General features: G+C 38.8%; 1 protein-coding gene across 1 annotated transcript in view; it reads left to right on the top strand.

Annotated features, from left to right (window-relative positions):
• Window positions 1-3,999: 3,999 nt before the first annotated feature.
• cdh1 (cadherin 1, type 1) overlaps window positions 4,000-23,828 on the top strand; it is a 32,632-nt gene continuing 12,803 nt past the window's right edge. Inside the window, exons 1-2 of the mRNA XM_002935997.5 lie at window positions 4,000-4,182; window positions 5,317-5,425. Coding sequence (XP_002936043.5) covers window positions 4,126-4,182; window positions 5,317-5,425 — 166 coding nt within the window. The 5' untranslated portion in view covers window positions 4,000-4,125. The remainder of the gene's footprint in view (window positions 4,183-5,316; window positions 5,426-23,828) is intronic.

Below are 23,828 nucleotides of genomic sequence, written 5' to 3'. Positions count from 1 at the left end.
TAACTGCCCAAGCCGGAATTATGTCTGGGTGGGCAATGCTTTCCCCATAATCATAGGCATTATGTGGGTACATAGCCTAAGCAATCTGTGCTCGGTAAGTAATACATGAAGAAAAACAATACTAATTGCATGTTTTATTTCTGAAGTATCAATAAATACTCTAATGGTATTTTCCAATTTGCAAATAGCAGTTCTGGTTCCTGACAGATGAGGGCAGCAAATGTGTTCTGATCACACTTCATTTCTCCACCCATCAGGTTGCTTCATATTTTTCATAAACCTATAGAATGATTCAGTGATGTAACTATAGAGAAAGGAGACCCCCCACGTTAACAGGGGTGGGGGGGGTCTGCCTCCTTTATAAATGTAGAAACTATAGTACCCAGCTACCCACCTTGCTTGCATCACCCACTCCCCAGCCACTCTCCTACCTAGCGAGTGAGCGCTGCAAGCTGGTGGGTGAGGGGAAGATAAGCAGGGTAGGCAGGTTGCTGCTGCTGTGCATGCTGGGGCCCTCTGTGGATTTTCTGGTGGGGAGCCCGGCGTGGGGTAGTTACACCACTGGAATAATCCAGAAACATTCCTTAGCTCAGATTTCAGAAAAGATTCATGGCCTACATGAAGGTTGCCCAACTCTAAAGGTGGCCATACACATTACAATTGAAGGAGAAGGAAAGTTAAAAACTAAGTAAGCTTTATTAGAAAGGTCTATGTAAATACAACCATAAGCACTCACAGAAACGTTGCACTGAGTCCTCTATTAAAAGAAACACAGGATTTCTTATCTCTTTTTTTGTAAATATGTTCTAAGGGTACCTGACTTCCTCTCTCAGAAAAATTGTTCATTCCTGGGGCCAGAGTCTGTGCAGCTCTCTCCCTTCTCCTGCTCCCCCTCCCATAAGAATTCATAAAACTCACTCCCCCCACCCTTAGGAATGTGTAATCTGAGCTACCAGCCTCTAGATCAGGGGTCCCCAATCCTTTTAACCCGTGAGCAACATTTAAATATAAAAAAAATTTGGGGAGCAACTACAAGCATTACAAAAGTTCCTGGGGGTGACCATAAAAGGCTGTAGTTGGTTATTTTGTAGCCTGTATGTGGATTGGCAGACTACAGGAGATTCTGTTTGGTAGTACTCATGGTCATTATGCCTCAAAAACTTACCTCCAATAAGAAATTCATTATTATTCATCATTCACATTAAAGGGGGTGGTGAGTACCATGTTGCTCACGAGCCACTGGTTGGGGATCATTGGTCAAGATCTAAAGCAGGAATCTGTGAACCCAAGCTAAAATGGCAGCTGCAATCTTAAACAAACAGAGAAAGCTTCTAGGGCTCTTTACTCAGGTATTATAATGCTTTCTGCAGAATAAATATATTTTTCTAGGTGGCACTAATGTGGCGAATCTATTGGCAGTAAAATGCCAATTAAGGACTCTGGCACATGGGGAGATAAGTCACCCGCGAAAAGGGAGATTAGTCCCCCGCGACAAATCTCCCTTGTCACGGGCGACTAATCTCCCCGAACTACCATCTCACTGGCGAAAATGTAAGTTGCCTCGTGAGGCATTTTCGGCGATTTGCTGAAATCGCCTGCGCAGCATGTGCCATCCCACCGGCGACTTACATTTTTGCCGGTGGGATGGCAATCCGGGGAGATTAGTCGCCCGCGAACAGGGAGATTTGCCGCTGGCGACTAATCTCCCCGTGTACCAGAGCCCTGAGAGCTAAAGATCTTCATCTTCTCTACTAAGAGATGAATCATCAGATATGCCGGGTGAAACAAAAGAATTCAACTTCTATCAGACAATTCAACATTAACATTTTGCCAATGCTTGAGAGCCCTCAATAAAGACTGTCCATCCTGTCCGATCAACAAGGCTACCAATATCCCAGACTAGCTTGCTGATATACTGGAAAATATACTGGTTAGTCTGCTGCATGCCCCCCACCCTGTTGTGTCCTCCCTCTGCTCTGATGCATTCCGCACCGCCCCCCTCTGCTCTCACCTATAAATCACTGCTCCCCCGCCCATGGAGTGGAGATGTACATGAAAAATGGAGGAAGCAGACCCCGTGGTCCAGCCCCCCCACCCCCCGCAACCTCTGCTTCCTAAATGTTACTCCACTGCCTCAAAGTCCAATGATGTTCTTCGGCAAGTTACATATACCATATATGATCATACATTACCACCACCTAAACAACTGGCTTCTCACTTCTTCCTTCCTTTACTACTATAGCAAGCGGCAACATCTTTGAAGTTGGGGTCTGGTTGAGGTGGCATCGTCATTCACGACCTGTTGCATACAACTCAGGTCTAGGGGAATGAGCCAGCACATGCAAATTCTATTTCTGTAGTTCCCTTCTAACTCAATATATGTATAAAGAATTGCTCATAAAAGTAAATAATGCAGCAGACAAACCATAGCAATAAGATGAACCTTCCACCTTAACATAAAATTTTCCACACTGGCCTTGTCATGTGTATGCGTCAGCAACCTGTTGTAGTCCCAATGGTATCTTGTTAGCTGGGCTGATACTTGGTTATTGCAACAATATGTTTCTAACACTGTAACTTTTTTTGTAATCTAAAGGGCAAGGGAAAGTAGGAATAGGATGTCAAGTTATTTGGTACTCTAGCAGTTTGTGTTTTCTTCAGACCCTGGGATGGAACTTCTCTTATTCCAAAAATGTACTTTAATCCTCAGGACCTTGCTGCCATATTTTTCTGGTGCCCCAGCATCCTTTATGCCACCCTGGGCAAGCACATGCACAGGACAAAAATTGGCAATATCTGTATTGTGCAGAGGATGCTATTGCAGCTGATTGGTGGTGTGCTGTTGAGAGAAAATATCCCCCAGGGTCTAAAATTAGCATCTCAAATCACTATGGTACCTGATGCAAACAAAAGCTTTTTGTTCTTTTTTCTTTTTGTTTTCCCGATATGTGTAGAAATTGGTTACAAAACACAGCAATATATTAGATTCTACTTAGCTTTATTGATGCATACACAATTGACAGTTGAGCTCATAAAATCCCTGGGCGTGCCAGTTTTCTGGGTAAAGTGGCTCTGAAGGTAAGGTAGGAAATTTGGATCAATACGTCACATCAACAAACAGGTAGTGACGTGAAGAAAGACATCCAAGAAAACAAGAATCACATTTCAAAGGAAAATTCCTTAAATGGGGGGATCAACCCTTTTTGGGGGGAGCACAAAGGAAAAAGGTTCACAAAGCTCTAAAGAGAAATACAGAAATAATATTAAAATTACCTGCTGCATGTTTTTGTATGAAGTTCTGGTAAACAGAGCCACTTCAAGGTTACTTTTAGTTTCCAAAGCACAGATAATCACAACAAAATGAAAGAAGAAAAAAACATCATTCATTGCTATTTTAACCCCTGCTAAGGTTATAACTGGCAATATTTAACTATAAGGTTAATGTTATCATCTTCATATAAATCAAAAAATAAATTTATAAAAAACTATATATATATAGAGAGAGAGTTTTATAAATGTATTTTTTTATTTTATATATATATATATTTATACATTTATTTTATATATATATATGTGTGTATATATATATATATATATATATATATATACATATATATATAATATATATATATATATATAAAATCAAAAAATAAAATATATAGATATTTTTAGATTTATTTATTTTTTAAGGCAAAATGTAGTAATTTATACACTACGCAAAGACATGTTCCAAACACACATAGGGCCCTAGGGCCCGAGAAAGAATGACACCTTGGCTGATAGGATCTAAACAAGAATGACGTTCCAGTTGTGAAAGAGAATCTCTCCCCTTTCCCCGCCGGTTTCGCTTTATCAGTAATGTTGTGTGACTCACCCTGCACTGCCACTCATTTCCCGATACCGCTTCTAGAGGAACTTGCTACCTTCTAACAGTGACCAATGGGAAGCCAGCACCGGCACACCTGTATGGCCACTCCCCTTTACAGCACAGTAACAGGCAGGGCAGAGGCTTTCAGTAGAGGGGAGCGGCTCAGAGCAGGGAAGTACAGCGCTGCGCTACAAGAACTGAGCAAACGAGCAGAAAAGTACACATTCCTGATCCTTCGGTCTTTCCAAAAGTCCCCAATGGGGTCACACAGGCCATGGTTACTTGGTGCTGTGGTGCTGCTGGCACTCCTTCAGGTCAGTTGATTAATGCCTTTCCTATGGATATTTAACATGACCTGTGTTACTTTGCCTTTATTTTTTCTAATTATTCTCCCATTTGGGTTATAGAACTTAATGTATTTGTTTTTAGCAACCATGTAATTGAAACTGAGCTTTTATATATACAAAGACAGGGTCTCCTGTTGTCCAGAACAATCTTAGATAAAGCAGACCCTGCTACTGCTGGGGGGATTCTGGTCATATTAGCACATTCCTTTATGTCCTAATATTAGCTAATTCCTGTATTTCCTAACTGCCTCTTTGTCTTCCCATCCAAGTTGCTATTACTTTTACTACTAAGGCAGGGAGGGATATATGTTTTTGATGGTTTACACTACAGCTTCCATACCCCCTACTTACAAATACCTCATACCTGCTGCTTAATAGTCCCACAATGTGCAACCTCAAGTTACATAGCCATGAGCATTCTAGGCCCTTCCAAACATGTTACCTCAGGCGCAAGGTGACAAAACATCTGCAAATACCTTTGTATTAGAGTGAATCTAAAACTACAGTAGTAATTGCATGAAAATCTTTTCGCTTTTTGCTCAAGGTGCGCAGGAGGCAATTTAGTGCGGTAACAAAAAATTCCAGTGCTGTTACCCTAAATCTGTCACCCCTTTGCTCTTTGTCTTGTGTTTGACCTATGTCTGAGTACTTTTAATATTATCCTTTTAGGCATATAGCTCTTACACATTACACGCCATGTCATGCAAATAAGCCCCTGCCATAGGGGAGCTTTTCATTATAAAGGGTTGAAAATAAAATAGAAGTACTTTTACTTTTTACAAACTATGTACCGGTAATATGTGCAAGTTCCAGTAAATGATAAGAATATAAATGGTCTCAGAGTTATGTGACCAGGCAAATGGCTGTGACCAAGATTTTGCAGTTATGAAACTTATGAATGGCTTGTCTTAATATAATGTATTTAGGGCAATGGTATAGTATTCCCAGGGTATAACAGAACAGCTGTGATAATGCAGTGCCTTAGAGTTGTCAAATTGGAACTGTATGATTATAACAGCATTATTTATAGGATATAAGAAAACTGTAAAGGCTACTTATGTTGTGAAAGCTATTTAAATGACTGGTATTTCTCTATGGCAGGTACAGGGAGGACTGGCAGAATGGACACAGTGTCAAATGGGATTTTCCAAGGAAAGGTACAGCTTTTCGGTACCTAAGAACTTGGAGACAGACAAAGCACTGGGTAGAGGTAAGAAATGTCTCCCATTCACTGTTCGTTTGCATATTCTTTGTGCATTTTAGATAATTCTGCATAGTAGTGAAAGATAAAACTCTTTGAAACCACTTGCCATTCAGATAATCACTTTGGAAAAGGCCTAATTGCCCCTAAAGTAAATGGTTCAGCACATTCTTGTACAGAATGAGTTTGTTTAGCCCTCTGATCTTTCTGCTGGTTTTGAAATGTTATCTTGCTAAAATTTACATTTTCTGTGACCAGTTTCACAAAGTCATGGTATATGTTTTTAAACAGACCCAACTGGGGTTCAAAATAGGGCCTGGCATTTCATGTAAATAGAGGCCCAAACAGCAATCACCAGCCCAGTAGTCACTGACTATGGCATCTTTACAGCAGCCCCTCTGGCATTTGCCAGCAGATTGCTAGTCCAGGTCTGTGTTTTTTATATAGTATTTAGTTATTTAGGCCGTCACTAACAGTTGGCCATCTATCTGCATATAACTAAATGCAGTATAAAAAAGTTTCACAGTGATAGGTAAAATTATTATAACAGTATGGTTAGGAATCTATATTTGTATAAACATAGCATTGCAATTAAACCTGTGTGTGTGGGTACTACTTCAGAGAACTAGTACAAAAAGGCATTCTTTTAATGACACACCTTATGGACCTAACAACTGTCTTTAACTATCATGATAGAAATGAGAATCCTTAAAGAACAGTGTAATGTTAATTGAATATTGAGTAGTATAATATGCTTAAAATTTAGTTGCCTTTATCTGGCAAAAGTTTAAAAAAAATTACAGTGTATGAATGGGCAGTGCTTTTATTTTAGTAGATTGTGGGCTTTGCTTTGCCCTCAGGTTAGGTGAGCGGCCTGCATATTTGACCTTTATATCCTTTGTCTCTCAGGCCATTTTGTTTTCTTACCACTGTAAGTAAAGCTTGACTTGGTCTTGTTATCACAAGCCCATTATCGCCAAGTTTTGTTGGGAAAAAGAGAAAACCTGTTTTGTAGCATTTTGATTCCCTGAGCGACAAAGGAAATAAGTAGACTCTACAAAGATTTTTTTCTGCATTGGCATTATTTGCTTTTTACAAAACATGCAGTGTATCTGGAGTATGTAGGATGGGCTACATGGCAATTTTCATGTGACTGAGATGTATTGTAAGAGTATCTATAACTGAAAATTAGGGCTGACCACAAATATTATTCTAAAAAGAGTTTCAGGCTAACCCCCAACAACTACCCTTGGCTTCTGAGGCCACTCTGCAAACCTCAGTTTGACCCTTAATAAAAAATACATTTTGCACAAAATTTCAAATTGTAGTACATGTATGAGATCTGTAATAAGTAAACCCATTATCCAAAAAATCTCTGAACGGGAAGGCCATCTCCCATAGACTCCATTTTAATCAATTTATTATAATCATTACAAATTACTTCCTTTTCCCCTGTAATATTAAAACAGTACCTTGAGGTTGACCCCAACTAAGATATAATTAATCCTTAGTGGAGGTGAAACAATCATTTTGAGTTAATTTATGTTTAAATAATTTTTAGTAGACATAAGGTACAGCAGAGGCGGGCCAAGCCTGCTGGCCAGCCAGCTTGCCCCCACAACCTCCAACCCCCCCATGTGTTTGGGCAGTGATGTCAACAGAGGGGCATGGGCAACAAAATGGTAAGGCACGGAGGGGGGGGAAGATAGTGTGGAAAAGGGGTAGGCAGAATAGGCGCCTGCCTGGCGCCCCCTCGTCATTGCCCATAGGCAGGTGCCCCTTCTGCCTACCCCGAGTTCTGGCCCAGCTCCAATGCCACCCCCTCTCTCCTGCTCTGGGCTTACAGTTTTAGCATCACAGTGGGTCCAGGGGGGCCACATTGCTAGTGCAGAGAGCACTATTGTAGTATCTGCACTAGTAGAGCTCAATTTTCATTTTCTAAAGTTACCAGAAGTGGCTTTTTGCTGCCCCTGCCGCCTGAGGCAAGGTTCTCTCCTTAGCTTATAGCACAAGTGAGCCTGTTCCCGTCCTGAGGTACAGAGATCTAAATAACAGAAAAATCCCTTATCTGAAAAAGCCTTGTTCCCAAGGATTCTGGATACCAGGTCCCATATCTGTACAGGTATAGGACCCGTTATCCAGAATGCTCGGGACCAAGGGTATTCCGGATAAGGGGTCTTTCCGTAATTTGGATCTCCATACCGTAAGTCTGCTAAAAAATCAATAAAACATTAATTAAACCCAATAGGATTGTTTTGCATCCAATAAGGATTGATTATATCTTAGTTGGGAACAATTACAAGGTGTTGTTATATTACTACAGAGAAAAAGGATATCAGTTTTAAAATTCTGAATTATTTGATTAAAATGGAGTCTATGGGAGACGGGCTTTCCGTAATTCGGAGCTTTCTGGATAACGGGTTTCCGGATAAGGGGTCCGATACCTGTATAACATTTGATCTCATCTATTAAAGACTGCTTGGTTATTGGCTAATACAAAGTTAGTTCAGACTGTAGGACTCCTCTGCATGTGCAGACAATGTTTATTTGCTGCATGGCTAAGAATGTATTAAAGAATATTGTGATACACAACATTATTAGTTGCTGAAATTCAATTAGAAAGGAACTGAAAGAACATAACTTGCTATATTTAACCAAATTAATGGGGGTGTCTATAAAAACAAGCAACACAAGGGGTCCTGTTCATATGTACAGTATAAATGAACCATATTGTTATTTCTTTCTGTATGCAATAGGCAAATCTTGCGTTTATCTAAAAAAAGTGACTATAGGAGTTCCTCTTTTGTTCAGACAATTGCTAATTTGCATGGAGGAATGCTGTATTTCCTCTTTCATTAGGGCCAAAGCTCCTAACTGCCATGATTAAAGGCTTTAATGAAGCAAACTAAATCACACCCTATAGTTTGTCACAGTAGTGATTGGCACTTGTAGAATTAAAATCCATCGGTCGCATTAATGTTTGCAAAAAAAACGGCCTACCTGCAGCCAGTTATGGCACATTATGGTGTAACTATGTCATTTGCCATATAAATGTTTGTGGACCAATCTTAACATTGGTAACATGCACAGATTTTAAAAAATGTTCTAGTAAATTTGGGGCAAACTTTTTGGTTTGTAAATATGTGGGTCCTTAAAACTAATTTGGTACAAGCGCAAGGGCAAAAGCTAAGGAGTGCCCTAGGCAATCCCCCTGCCCCCAATTCTCCCCACTACAGTGAGGTGATGAGTGGGGAGGGGGGATAGGGTTGATGGGTGGTGGTGACAAGCGGGCGTAGCACTGTGTAATGGCTGTAACGGCCCTAGGCACATACCTTTAATTACTTACACAGGTATGGGACCTGTAATTCAAAATGCTCAGGACCTGGGCTTTTTGGGATATGGACTCTTTCCTTAATTTGGATCACAAAATTTTGTCTACTAAAAAATCATTTCAACATTAAATAAAGACAATAGGATTGTTTTGTCTCTAGTAAGGTTTAATTATTTCTTAGTTAGGCACATGGTACTGTTTTATTATTACAGAGGAAATCATTTTTAAAAATGTAAATTAACTTATTAAAATGCAGTCTGAGGTAGATGACCTGTAATCCAGATCCCATACCTGTAGTAATACAGTATCAAATGAGAGCTAAATGCTGCCCATCAAGTTGAAAGCACCTTGATGCTGGAGATAGTCCTGTTTATATTTTATCTGGGTTTCCCAGTTGAATTTTATACATTTGTATATCTCGAGTTTTAGCAATGTATGTTCCAGGATAGTAAACCATGTCAACCAATCATAATTATGCTTTTATGTTGCTTTTTAGTAATGGATGACCAGTCCCATAATACCTGACTGATCTGTCTGTTTATGAGGGCCCTTTGTGTTTTGATTATCACCAAGTTTTTGCTCAGAAGCAGACAGAAATGCATATGACAAAGTTAGCTAAAGTAATATCCTCAGCAATATCTGTATAGTGACGACAGCTGCTGCATTCTGCCCCCCTGTAAATGAGCCATGCACAAAGCCTCTCCTTATTGCTTGAATAGTAGGCGTGGGTCTTATGTAACTGCATGTACGGAGGTCTTAATTGTAGCTATATAAATACTGGTTTACTCACTAACACTTTTAAAAAGGCACACTTTTACATTCCCAAATTTGCCAAAAGGCAAGACAGGATGAACAGTGGGCCCTGTGGCATATTCATTGACTTATGAGGTATTGTGTATTTCAACTGGAAGAAAGCCACCAAGAGCAGTTGTAGATTTGGGTGCTTTCCACAAGCTAAAACATTTGTGCAGAGAAAACACCCTATGCACCATTAGCCTTAGAATAAGCAAGTCATAACTTGTCACAAGCAATCCTGAAAAAATAAATACCTGTACGTAACTAATTTAGCTTTATTACAGAGCAGCATATACACCTTTTTATTATAAGCTCAATTCTTGACCTGACTAGTAAGTGCCCCATTTAATATGTGCTGAAGAGGTATAGGGTGGTAGTAGTAGTGATCTGAGCGGGTGGCCTGAAACCCATGAGTCCTCCTACACAAGGGTCAATCATGTAAAATTTGTCTTGCGACCCTCCCCAGAAAATGTGAGGGTTCCTGACCCTTGTGTAGGAGGACCTGCAGGTTTCAGCTGCACCCCCAGATTGCTACATGGCCGGTTTCTCAGGAAAATCAAACCTGCCTGATTGACACCTGGCCAGTTTTCGACATCAGGCCGAGAATCAGCCCCTACGCTGGCACCAGGCTGCAAACTTGCCTGCACCTGGAAGCATTGTCTCCGCCCAGGTGACATTGCTTTTCCATCCGATGTCTGCCGTGTGTGCCTGCACTCAGGGGAGACAGTAGTTCCAGGTGCAGTCAGGGTAGCAGGGTGCTGCCAGTCTAGGGGCTGGTTCTCGGCCTGTGTATCAGCCCCATGTGGCACTAGCTTATGTAAGTACTCATGGGCAGAGCCGTTTTTAACTGTGCTAAGAATGCATTTTCCCAGGGCCCACCAAGGCAGGGAGTTTCCCATTTTGTAATTATGATTTAACTGATCCCATGGCTGTTGGACAGGGCAGTGGATCCCACTGCTACTTTGGTAAAGATAGACCATTTTTTATTGCCTCCCTTATTCTGATTCACCCATTTGGAGATAGAATTGTTACAAATGTGTTGGGGTGGCCACAGAAGGTCCAGATATTTGCCTTGGACCCACTGACTCCTTAAACCAGCCCTGATTACATAAAAAAAACTCCCAAAAATGCCAGTACAGTGCAAAGTAATCACAGTTTATTTATGAAAAATGTCCCATAGCCTTATGTGTTTTGTGCCTTCAGGACTGTAATCATAAGCATTCATAATCACAATTTAAGCCAAGCTGTCCCACATTAAAGATCATAGGGTTTGCCATAAAGCCACTCCTCTGTAATTATCACTATGCAAGAAACAGGTTGTACCAGGCCTGAACAGTTCAAAGACTCAATTCTACATGTGGGTACTATAGACAAATATCATTAAGAGACTTGCTAATAACCACTGCCTACTCTAATGTACTTTGCAGTAATGCACTACAGGTTCCTTCCGAGGATTCTGGTTTCTAAGTGGCTTGTGTGCACAAATTCTATGTACTTTGTACCTTTTAGTTTCTCTGCCGGTAGAGCCTATCCAAATAAGGCCACCTCCCATGTCCATGCGCTTTATTTAGATATAATGATGAATCGAGTTAAACATTGATTTTTCTCTTTGCAGAGTACATTTTATTATTCCTGCCTAACTGATAAACCAGTGTCACTTTCAAGGTTTCTTTAAACAGTATGGTGTATGGAAATAATGTTCTCTTGTGGCTTAAATATATTTTAACGTGGTTTACATTGCCTACTAGATTTCTATAGCATAAAAACAGATTGCTGTAATATAACTGGCACTGATTTTTGTACTTGTTTTTTTACTGTACATATAACAGAAAATCCAGGTAATTTCAATAGAATTGCAGCAAATTGCTTTTATTTCACCTATAATAGGATGAAAAAAACTGATTGCTGGCCAGGTCAGATTAGCCAGGTAATATGGCAGCTCCCAACTGTATTAATGAAAGTAAATATTAGGATAACCAGTTCAGGATAACCAGTGCTCTCATTTCAGTTGCAGCATCCATGTTCAATTCCTTTCTTACATTCTGGGGCCTATTTTATAATGCTGTGTAAAACAAAATTTGCTGGAAAACAGTGTAAAAAGCTGTGTAAAATAAAAGGTGAATTTACTCTGTTATTTTATGTAAGTTTTGGCGGAAGAAAAAAAATTCAGTTTTTTATGCGGTATATAGGCTATTATGTATAGGGTATTATTGGCTCTCATATTCCACTCCCTCAGCATAGCAGACCACTGCCCTACACAGTGGACATTTTCTACCGGGTGCCAGAGGGACACATCATAAACTGGGTAGGGATGGAGTCTGTAACCAAACATAACTTATAAAGAAAGGCTGAAATACCATTCTATCTGCACCTTGGCCACAATAAAAGGGGTAACTCCCTTTTCTGCTTCCTGGTGAGCAAAACTGCCATGTGTCTGACATGCTTCCTATTCATGTGAGGGGGAAGTAGTCTGGGGAAAGTAGCAACCTTTTCAGTCCCACCATCATGTCTAAAGGAGGCCATACACGTAACAATTTCAATCTTTCGTGTGACCAATGGATCATTCCCACCCTCCACTGACGTTCAGGGCTGAATTGTCAGATATGGAGGTAGAAACAATAGAAATTCTACCTCCACCTGCCTATTCTGCCCTGAACGAAGATTTTGCTCGGGTGCCTACAATGGCGCCGATCAAAATCTTTTAACCTGGCCGATCGATGAGTTGACTGATATCCGCAGCCTTTTGCGATATCGGTCGCCTCTTCGAGCAGCCATACATACACTGAATATCTTAGGTTTTGTGCGATATTATTAGTGCGTGTATGGCTAGCGTAAAACATTGCACGTGTCTAATGTTCACAAGCTGGTATATCAGTTAACACTTGCTTCTGTTTCACACCTTTGGGACACCTGCTTAGATTGCAGCCAGCTTGTTATTATCTACATCTGGGCTAAATGAATTAATTATGATAGGGTTTTTCTTCCTAGTGCATTGTATTTATGGTATCTATTTTCTCTTGTTGAAAGGGGAACTGTGCCACTGATCAGTCATTTAAATTTATGCACCTTTACCTATCCAAACAGATGCAGATGTGAGCTTTGTTTGAATCCATTAGTCATTCTGCAATTCAGTTTGTGTTTATCCCTGTGTGGGGCAGTGTCAGCCCAGATGCTAAATATTTAATAAGCAATTGTTACTCTGAGAGGAAAAAGGTACAGCATTATGGCCACTGATCCCACAGCTTAAAAAAAAACAGAACATGTGTACAAAATGTTTCCTTTCAATTGTCATCATCCTAATGGCCTCTTCAGTGTTCTAGTATCGTTTGTTTCTTTATTAGAATGTGCTTTTTACCTCTTCATTTGCTGATGCCTTCACTATTTTATCACCACTTATATTATTGTCTGAAAGCATTTGCCTTTTAGGGGTGTTATTACCCTTGTGTACCTTAGGCCTTGTAGCTGCCATAGTTTATAAAAACCTGTATAAAACTGCATTATACCTGTGCTGGAATAATGCAGTTTTATACAGGAAAAGTACAGGATACATGTGCTCTGTTCTGTCAGTTAAAATAGAGGTGGATACAGTTAACAAGAAATTCACTGGTTTGGCCCCTAGAGAACAGGTATTATGGCACCCTAGGAAACATTAATAACAGTGGCATACCAGTAGTAAGGAGACACAGAAAAAATCTGGGATGGCTAGCAGACCATGCATCTATCTGTGCAATTCTGTGTATCTACTAGCCATTGTTTGGGAGAAATAAAGTCAGATAGTGAGTATGTTGATTTAGAAAAACCACCAGCTTTGGAGCTAAATTTTTCTCCTGCCCCTTAATTTTTTCGGTAATGAAAGAAAATGTAAATCTATCAACATTTTAATATATATTTATTAAAAAGGTTTTTTTATGGTTTTCATTGCAACTGAATGCAGTATTTGTTTGTTCCTATTCCAATACTAATTACATTTACAAACAACAATTAATCCATTGCCATTTTTAATTAATATATAACAGAAAGTTCCTTAGAATTATATTTTCCTCAATTCTGCAAAAAGTAATTTGAGGAATAGTCCCACTTTAATAATTCGTGTGACTTGGCAGAAGTCGATATTCCTAAATTTGTTCCTTTTTAATTTTATTGTCCATAAGGCAATTATTTAATTGTGGTATAGCTTGAGGGTGCTATTTAACAAGGGGAGGGCTATGGTGTTTGTTAATATTCTAAGTAAACATGAATAAAGATAAAGAGAAATGTTCATGTATTTTACAATAGAATTGATATGTGTAATATCCATACTATTTAATTAGTCATGAAGTATGCATTCAGTTTAATTGTATTCTGCCTTGTCCTTATTCCATTGCCAGTAAATGATGAGGACTATTTTTTCAAAAAGGCCTTGTTGGATAGACAGTGTGATCAATCAGATGCAGCAGTTTGTAGGATTATTTCCATCTCCAGTCAGCATATTGTGTTTTTGGAAGCTTTTAAAAATAGTTATTAAAAAAGAAGAAATTGAAACCCTTTTTGTATACAGTGGTGTGAAAAACTATTTGCCCCCTTCCTGATTTCTTATTCTTTTGTATGTTTGTCACACAAAATGTTTCTGATCATCAAACACATTTAACTATTAGTCAAAGATAACACAAGTAAACACAAAATGCAGTTTTTAAATGAGGGTTTTTATTATTTAGGGAGAAAAAAAATCCAAACCTACATGGCCCTGTGTGAAAAAGTAATTGCCCCCTGAACCTAATAACTGGTTGGGCCACCCTTAGCAGCAATAACTGCAATCAAGCGTTTGCGATAACTTGCAACGAGTCTTTTACAGCGCTCTGGAGGAATTTTGGCCCACTCATCTTTGCAGAATTGTTGTAATTCAGCTTTATTTGAGGGTTTTCTAGCATGAACCACCTTTTTAAGGTCATGCCACAACATCTCAATAGGATTCAGGTCAGGACTTTGACTAGGCCACTCCAAAGTCTTCATTTTGTTTTTCTTCAGCCATTCAGAGGTGGATTTGCTGGTGTGGTTTGGGTCATTCTCCTGCTGCAGCACCCAAGATCGCTTCAGCTTGAGTTGACGAACAGATGGCCGGACATTCTCCTTCAGGATTTTTTGGTAGACAGTAGAATTCATGGTTCCATCTATCACAGCAAGCCTTCCAGGTCCTGAAGCAGCAAAACAACCCCAGACCATCACACTACCACCACCATATTTTACTGTTGGTATGATGTTCTTTTTCTGAAATGCTGTGTTACTTTTACGCCAGATGTAACGGGACACGCACCTTCCAAAAAGTTCAACTTTTGTCTCGTCGGTCCACAAGGTATTTTCCCAAAAGTCTTGGCAATCATTGAGATGTTTTTTAGCAAAATTGAGACGAGCCATAATGTTCTTTTTGCTTAAAAGTGGTTTGCGCCTTGGAAATCTGCCATGCAGGCCGTTTTTGACCAGTCTCTTTCTTATGGTGGAGTCGTGAACACTGACCTTAATTGAGGCAAGTGAGGCCTGCAGTTCTTTAGATGTTGTCCTGGGGTCTTTTGTGGCCTCTCGGATGAGTTGTCTCTGCGCTCTTGGGGGAATTTTGGTCGGCCGGCCACTCCTGGGAAGGTTCACCACTGTTCCATGTTTTTGCCATTTGTGGATAATGGCTCTCACTGTGGTTCGCTGGAGTCCCAAAGCTTTAGAAATGGCTTTATAACCTTTACCAGACTGATAGATCTCAATTACTTTTGTTCTCATTTGTTCCTGAATTTCTTTGGATCTTGGCATGATGTCTAGCTTTTGAGGTGCTTTTGGTCTACTTCTCTGTGTCAGGTAGCTCCTATTTAAGTGATTTCTTGATTGAAACAGGTGTGGCAGTAATCAGGCCTGGGGGGTGACTACAGAAATTGAACTCAGGTGTGATAAACCACAGTTAAGTTATTTTTTAACAAGGGGGGCAATCACTTTTTCACACAGGACCATGTAGATTTGGAGTGTTTTTCTCCCTTAATAACGTAAACCTTCATTTAAAAACTGCATTTTGTGTTCAATTATGTTATCTTTGACTAATAGTTAACGGTTTTTGATGAGCAGAAACATTTAAGTGTGACAAATATGCAAAAGAATAAGAAATCAGGAAGGGGGCAAATAGTTTTTCACACCACCGTATGTAAATTTATTGGGATCTTTAGTTCCCCTTTGAGGGATTTACTGCAAGTTGCAATAAGACAGAGGATGTTTAGGCTAGGCTAAAACTGTAAGCAAAGCCACCAGTACAAACACAGAGTATTTGGAGGAATAAAGCCAATTGAAGGTAAAGCAATATTCAAGTTTTAATGTTAGGAAAACCCAAAAGAAAACTAAAACAAAAGGTATACTGGCCATTTTAATGTCTGTTCCTTTTTGTTGTTTTTTTTAAACTGCAGCATGTTTACTATCAGTTCTGCTGTGTTCCGCCATTTTGTCTAAACATAGCCCCACCCTGCCTGTTTTGTTCAAAGTAACCTTTCACAGTACTTACTCATAAACTGCCTCAAAAGCCTTTGCCTGACAAAATACACATATTTTCAAACATAAATCTGTTTTTCAGAAATGGTTACAGGTTTTCAAAACTTCAGACTAAGCCAAACATAATGGAAATGATTTTTGGGGTGTTTTCATCTCCAAGGGTGACTGGACATTTCAAACTCACAGTCATCTCCGATTGTTAAAGAACAATGCCAACCAAAATGTTTTTTAATCTGTATAGATAGAGGCCTCTGAAGCATTCTAGTCCTCAACGCTGGCTCTATTTAAAATAGGGATTAAGCGATGTGTTAAAGGGCTGATTTAATTTCAGGTTAACTTATAGTTTTATAGCTTGTCCTTAGCAACTTTTTAATTATTCATTTTTTATAGTTTTTTTAATTATTTGCCTTCCTCTTCTTACTCTTCTTAATTTCCTGCTTTCAAATGGGGGTCACTGACCCAGCAGCTGAAAACTATTGCTCTGGGAGGCTACAATTATATTGTTACTTTTTATTACTTATCTTTCTTTTTAGGCCCTCCTCTATTCATATTCCTTTCTCCCTTTTAAACAACTGCCTGGTTGCAAGGTCAAATTGGACCCTAGCAACCAGATGCTGCTGAACAAAAATCTAAATAATTTAAAACCCACAAAAAATAAAACCAATAGGACTTGCTACATCATACTGAAAGTTAATTTAAAGGCGAACAATCCCTTTCAATATGATAAGTTAGCCGAAAAGAAAAAAAAAAGATTCCTTAGAGTTTTAAACCTAAACATCGTCTCAGTCTGGTCTCTGTGACTCTCAGAAAGTCACCTTTGTTCCGGTTTCAGTAATAGTTACTAACGATGATGTCACCCTTTCCCTATGTTAGTCGGAGAGTAATTTAAGAGAAAACAAACATCCCGGAACAACAAGCAGAGACTTTAAAAGCTCCCCTGGCTATGTCCTTATATGGGAAAAGCCTCTCCCTTCCTTTACCACCTCCTCGATAAGATCTAGAAGTTTCACCCAGGGCAGCATTAGTGTCTGGGGTGGGGGTTTATTTGTCAGTCAGCAAACATGCAATATGCCAAATTGAAGAGATTCTGACGCTGTGCGTTTAATAAAAAAAGCTGCAGTATAAAGGATCGATTTGGGCAACAAACTGTTCTGAATTCATTTTTTGAATAATGAAGCATACATTTGCTGGGATGATAATTGTGACTGTGTACTGTAGGCATAGTGTCTTCTAGTGAATATAAATGAAAATTATTCACAACAGGCCTTAGAAAGGCCTTAGATGAGGTCAGAAATGTTGACCTGTTCTACCATGTATTCATTTTATTTACCTAATAAAATGTATTTTTTAAAAGGATCCATGGTGTGCACCATTATACCTATGGACTTGTATTTAATTGTTTAAGTGGTAGCATCTGGGTCAATCAACTTTACGCTCAGGAGTGCTGAACTTGCTTGGTTTTTGTATGTATATATACATAGTAAATTATTATATATAGTAAATTAAAGAACAAAGCCCATCATGCTGATTTAGGGTGAAGACACCTGGAGCTACTAGTAGCAGCTACTTGTCTTGGTTACTAAAATAGACAAATAAACATTTACTGATACTGATCTACATGTTACTGATCTACATGTGTTTTTCTGGTGTTTAGTAGTCGTGAAAAAGTAGCTGCTACTAGTAGCTCCATGTGTCTTCATCCTTATAGATGATGAAGAAATACTAGGTGCACGCACAGCTGTGGACTTTGTTTCTGGGTGTGTCTGGTCTAGGTATGTGTATTTATTATCATTTCAGCTTCAGACAGAGAACAAACTGGTTTCTTTCTTTGTTTGCATATCAGGCAATTGTTCATTCCTGTGTGGGGGAGAAAAAATACTCATTTTCTAAAGCTTACTGTCAAGAAAATCATGTGTATACATGATTCTTAACTGCTTTCAGAAAATGTAATGACAAAAATGTAGAGGGGCAAAATATGACCGTTGTTAACTTAGTTTTATACACATTGTAGCAGACAGTGAACAATCAGGTTTCCTTTTCCAAAAGTAGCAACTGTATCCACCCAGTGGTAACAGTTGCAAATACTATATTGCACAACAGTGCACAGTGTATTTAATCAAACGTTTTACTGAAATAAAATATGCAACTATGAAGCAGGTTTTAAAAATGAATGTAATAACTTTATTTATATGGTGATGTTCAAATTTTTGTGAATTTTGATCTCCAAAAAAAGACCAGCAACACCGAGTTTTATTTAAAAAAAGATCAATCGTGTATTAAAAACGCATGAACTTGGCTGTTGTGCCCTCCTTCTACTATGTTATATATACATTTATATATATTTATTTCTAAATTAAAGCTTTTGTGATCTTAATGCCAAGTCCTGTTGTATGCAATACTTTGTATATATATATACAAAAAAAAGTCAAATTTTTGATAAATACTATTGTTGTTTCTAGGAGAAATCACCTTCACACAAAAAATATTATATTGTAGCACCCCCCCCCCCCCCCCCAATATAGGTGAGGTCATATGTGACAGATAAAACTGATGGAGGAGATGACCTTGAGACATAAAAGGTTAATTTTATTTCTTGAAAAAGTTTGGTGGAAATGGGATTACTATCTCAACATAGGACATGCTAATTTCCTAGCCCAAGATAATAATTCCCATCTTAAGAGCTCTGGCACACGGGGAGATTAGTCGCCTGCAACAAATCTCCCTGTTCGCAGGCGACTAATCTCCCCGAAATGCCATCCCACCGGCGAAAATATAAATCGCCGGTGGGATGGCATACGCGGCGGTGCGATTTCAGTGAAATCGTGGAAGTTGCCTTGAGAGGAAACTTCCACTATTTCACTGTGTGCATAAACCACAAGGCGTTTATCATTTAGGAAACAATCCATTGTGATTACACTAGAAAATTAGGGTTGATGTTTATTAGTGCTACTTCATGGCCCCAGCGGGATTTTTTTTTTTAATTATATCCTTGCAGAATTCTATATGTTTCATTTCGTAAAGTTGTTTGGAATTAAATAAAAGATTGTTGCATTAGCCTTTTGCTGATCCTAATCATAGCAGTAGGTAGCTGGGTAATTCTGAAAAATACACCTGTGCTACTGAGTGATCTTCCTAAGCTCTTGTGTACAAATCATTATTACTATTAGTGGGATATAGCACAGGCTGGTTTAGACAAGGAAAAAAGAAGTGCTTTAAACATGGTAATATGTATGCTCTTTCACTATATAACTGATAATTTATATATGGGATATATTGCACTGCTTATACAGCCTCCCTCCAGATAGATAGCCCTGGCACATAAACTCAGCTGACAGCCATATCTTTCATATATTAGCTTATCTGGAATACGCCGTGCTCTTCGAGGCTGCAATAGTCACCCCCTCAGTAAAAATATAACTGGATGCCACTGTTATTAGAAAAGAGAGATCAGTTGACAGTCTGTCTGCCTTCTGCTGTCCAGCCTGTGACTGATATGTGTAATGTACAATAACATCATGCACTACTAAAAATGACAGAACATCCCTGAACCTCTTATGTTGCAGCAGATGTGATGAGCAATGTTGCAAAACACCCCGACTATCTAAAATGGCTGCAGTTCAGCACTCAAGGGCTGCCTGTTGACATTGCTGTTAACATTATAACAGCATCATCTAAAATACATGAGTGAGCAAAACTGGTATTTTTAGAGTGTTTCTAGTGCAAAACATCTGCTACATGGTGCTTCCTATGTTTAAAAATGTCCTTGCAGGATAAGGTCATTGTATCCCTCCTGATTATTTCCAGGGTTAAAGAGACTAGGGAAAAGAGCATCTTTGTGCCATAGCCTTGGTTATTTTCAGACCCAGCTTGTCCGTCACCTCTACAGCTAAATATTTGAAATATTTACATACAGCCAGTCATTATGGATCTTAGCTTAAGATCAGTTCTACTGTTCTTGCAAAGGAAAAGTATTTCATACACATACATACACACACTATTTGATGAAATACAGTTGGAGGCTTGACGTGGCCCTATAAAGTACTTTTGCAATACCCCTGTTTGCCTGTGGGATGCATAGAATGTTGTATATGACATCATTGTTATTTAATATGACCTATGAACATATAGTATATCAGCTAACTGGCACATTATGTGGTAAAAGTTAAGGTGGCAATACACAGGCAGATTTCAGGTGCGGATTTTGGCCCCTTCAGACCAATTCTGAAGCTTATCTGTTTCGGAGTTGTCAGCCCCCATTATTTTTTGGGAAGTTACCCAGTTTTGGTGACTTTCTGCCGATCTCCCGTACTCCAACAGCATTCTTCTAATTTTTATGAAATCTCCCGAAGTCCCGAAGTGAATTTGGGGTGCACAGAAAGCATTTGGTGACATCATCTGAGGCATTTGCACGTGCACAGGTAGAGATTTTTGGCTTCAGCAGGGCTTTTACGCAAGCGCATAACGTCACTTCCAGAAGCACATGTGCTGTGAGTGATATCATTTCTTGGTATTGGGAAATATTTCATTTCAATATTTCAGTCATGCACTGGTGCACACCACGCTGCCCCCCCACCCAAAAAACTCAAGTAAGTTGACAGCTTTGCTGTCTGTATATGAGGTGCTTTGTTTGGCAAGGTTTGATTTTTCTGTCAGATTGAGGATCGCATTAGCTCCCCTCAGCCTGTATCACCGACCCTAGGGCCAAACACATACTACATGGTCATATTACAAGTATATGATCCACAGAGGTTCACAATGCAATGTTCACAATTGCCTCTCATTTTATGCTCCATTTTTCTTACTCCTTTTAAATGAACCAGCCATTTGTACCAATTTGGAACACATTTGCTAAGTCCATGAGAGAAGTTACTGATATCTATGTTGGGAAGGAGATTTTCCTGGTCTCAATCCCAGCACACTTGATATCTATAGTTACAGTATGCCATGCTCTGCTTACCCCCCAAAGCTAATAACACAAGGGTATGTTTTTGTTTGTAGACAATTTTTTTTCCGGGGATGCTCTGCCTGCATGCATTGTTTTTCATTCTTGGAGAACATCTCATTTAACGCTGCTGAATTTGACAAAATTAAACAATTGCTATGTTGTTTGTTTGCATTACTCTCAGGAATCCTGTGTTGGTGTTTGGTCTCTGCATGAGATTTAGTTAAAGGAATATTAACAGTTCTATAGCATGTGCTGATTTATATATAAGTCTGTTGATCAGTACATAATATTATTACAATTCGAACAATATTTGTTAATAAAATATAACTTAAGTAGTTTCAACTCCCTGCAGTTCATAAAAAGTACTGTAACTGTTCTGAATGTCTGTACCCAGAGTCACTTTTTCGGCCTGGGTGCAGACACATGGACAGGATTTGTCACCAAAACAGATGAGCATGCATTGTGTCTGCTCCTAGACCAACAAAGTGACTGGGCGCAGACACAGTACAGCACAATTTTAGTTGTGGCCAGTGGAGAGTTTGAGAGAGATGTCAGCACAGCTGTCAAATCTCCAAAGTTCAAATAACTCATTATAAGACTGATTTACAAAAACAATGCATGGTACAAAGTGAACATTTCAGATGCAAAACACTATGCTATATATATATGATATCACTATGCAATCATTATGTTTAACATGCTTGAGAGATGAAACAGCCTTATAATGTGTAACTCTTTACTGTATCTAATCTGCTTCGTGTACTAATGAAGTATATACCCCCATTATGTTTGCTCTTATTCCGTTTTTTTTCCTGTGTGATTCACTAGAAAATTGTATTTGCACAGAGTTGTGCTTACACACAGTATAATTGTAGGTAGCACCTGTGAAAGTTGAAATGATGAGCTAATCTAAGGTGGAGATACTGGCATTTTATAAATAAATAATTAATAATAGGACAGTGAAAAGAAATAAGCACACAGAGTGTGAGAGGTAGGACAGAGAGAAGCATGGGGAATAAGAGGCTAATGTGTCAATGCTGATGATTTTTATAAATATATTCTTTCAGATTTCTAGGGTGTTTTTCCTCGTTTATTTAGTGCAGTGTGCAAAGTGCAACTCATGTCTGCATGGGTTTCCTCTCTGTACACTATTGTAGGGTTTCCAGACAGGTTATAAACCAGAACATAGGGGGTGTGCACAAAGATGTCAGTGGTGCATTTGATGACATTTTGGCAGTGTGATGATGTTGGGGGTGTGATTATTGAGTCTGTCAGTTGCAAAAATCTTGGTTTGCCTGGTTTTCAGGATGTTGAAAACCAGGCAGAAGGTTTTGATCTGGACAGTCCCTTGAAAAACCAGGATAAAAACTGGGCAGGTGGCAACCATACTCCAGTGTTTTGCCATGCTCTAAAAACATACAGGGAGACCTTAAATTGTAAACTATATTGAGGTTGGGACTGATGTGAATGATGTAAATCGTTGTGGAATATGTTGGCACGTTATAAATAAAGGATAAAATTAATTTATCTTCTTGAAATTTAACAAAGCTGTCTTCCCTTAGATATACATTGTGCACCCCAAGCTATGTCCAAAACACACAAAAACTGCAATTTTTTCTTATCACTACAGATCAGTTTAATATTAATAAGACACAGGTATGGTAACAGTTATCTATAAACAAATGTATCCAGAAAGGTCTATGTATATAGAATAATTCTTCATTTTCGACAGCCCCTTCTGGAAAGTTTCTTGTCCCAGGTGTTCCAGATGATCTATCCCATAAGTGTATAAAGGAATAGCCATATAGTTAAATAAAACTGCCACATGCTCTTGGCATGGATATATTCATGTACAGTTGTCGTATGACTTGGCTTTTAACTGCAAATATCCCTGTAGTTTTTAGTAATTCTATACTCAATCCCTCATTTAGTTTCACAAAATGTGTGAATGCCTTGCAGGGACAAGAGAAATACTTTCCGATAACAAAGCTAACATCTATTATGAGAAAAAGGATGAGTAATGCACCCAGCCGCCCTGGGGGGACAGGCAAGCCTACTCTCGTTTTAAATGGCTCATTTAAATATTACAAAATAGATCAGAGGCAGAAACAAAAGCAAAAGGAGAACACTCTTTCAATTTCTTCTTTTTAGGGCCTTTTCTTCACTTGTGTAGTGCCTAGATTAATCAAGCTGGTGTGCCTTAAATAAAATATAATTGATGGCCTGTCAGTGGGCAAAAAAATTATAGACATATTTCTTTGGTATCACTGTAGACAATCTTTATATTTAGCCTGTATACACACAGGTTTTCCTGTCTACCTTTAGGGTATTGTGAATTCTCAAAAGGCTGTGCCTTTAAAACAGGGAATTCTATGGCAAGAAACCAGCACAATGAAAATATCCAGGAACCCCTAACTCTAATTTGAATATTCAGTTTAAAAAACTATTACCCAATATAACATTATATGTATGAAAATAATATGTCACCTTAAGCTGAACCAGTACTTCACAGTCCTCATCAAGGGTTGACTTCATGTCATTTAGATGATAAGGATATATTCCAAATTCTGTAAAAAGTGCTGGTATTGAGACCTGAATCCTGGATTAAGTGAATCCCTACTGGGAACTTTTTTTTTTTTTTACAGGCCTTGCGTTTTTGTCCATTTGTATTAATACAGAAAGGGACTCTAATTTCTTTTGTTACAGTGACATCTGCTGGCAGACATAATTATTACAACCATTGGCTTTACTAGGGTAGTTTTATTTTTGTCCTAAAAACATTTTTTAAGCAGATATCACCCGTCAAATGTTATATTTAATATGAATCCTTACATTTAGGTAAGTAT

This window comes from Xenopus tropicalis, chromosome 4, assembly GCF_000004195.4.
Source record: "Xenopus tropicalis strain Nigerian chromosome 4, UCB_Xtro_10.0, whole genome shotgun sequence".
NCBI lineage: Eukaryota > Metazoa > Chordata > Amphibia > Anura > Pipidae > Xenopus > Xenopus tropicalis.
Note: the sequence above shows the minus strand (reverse complement) of the source record. Positions and strands in the feature narration are given on the sequence as shown.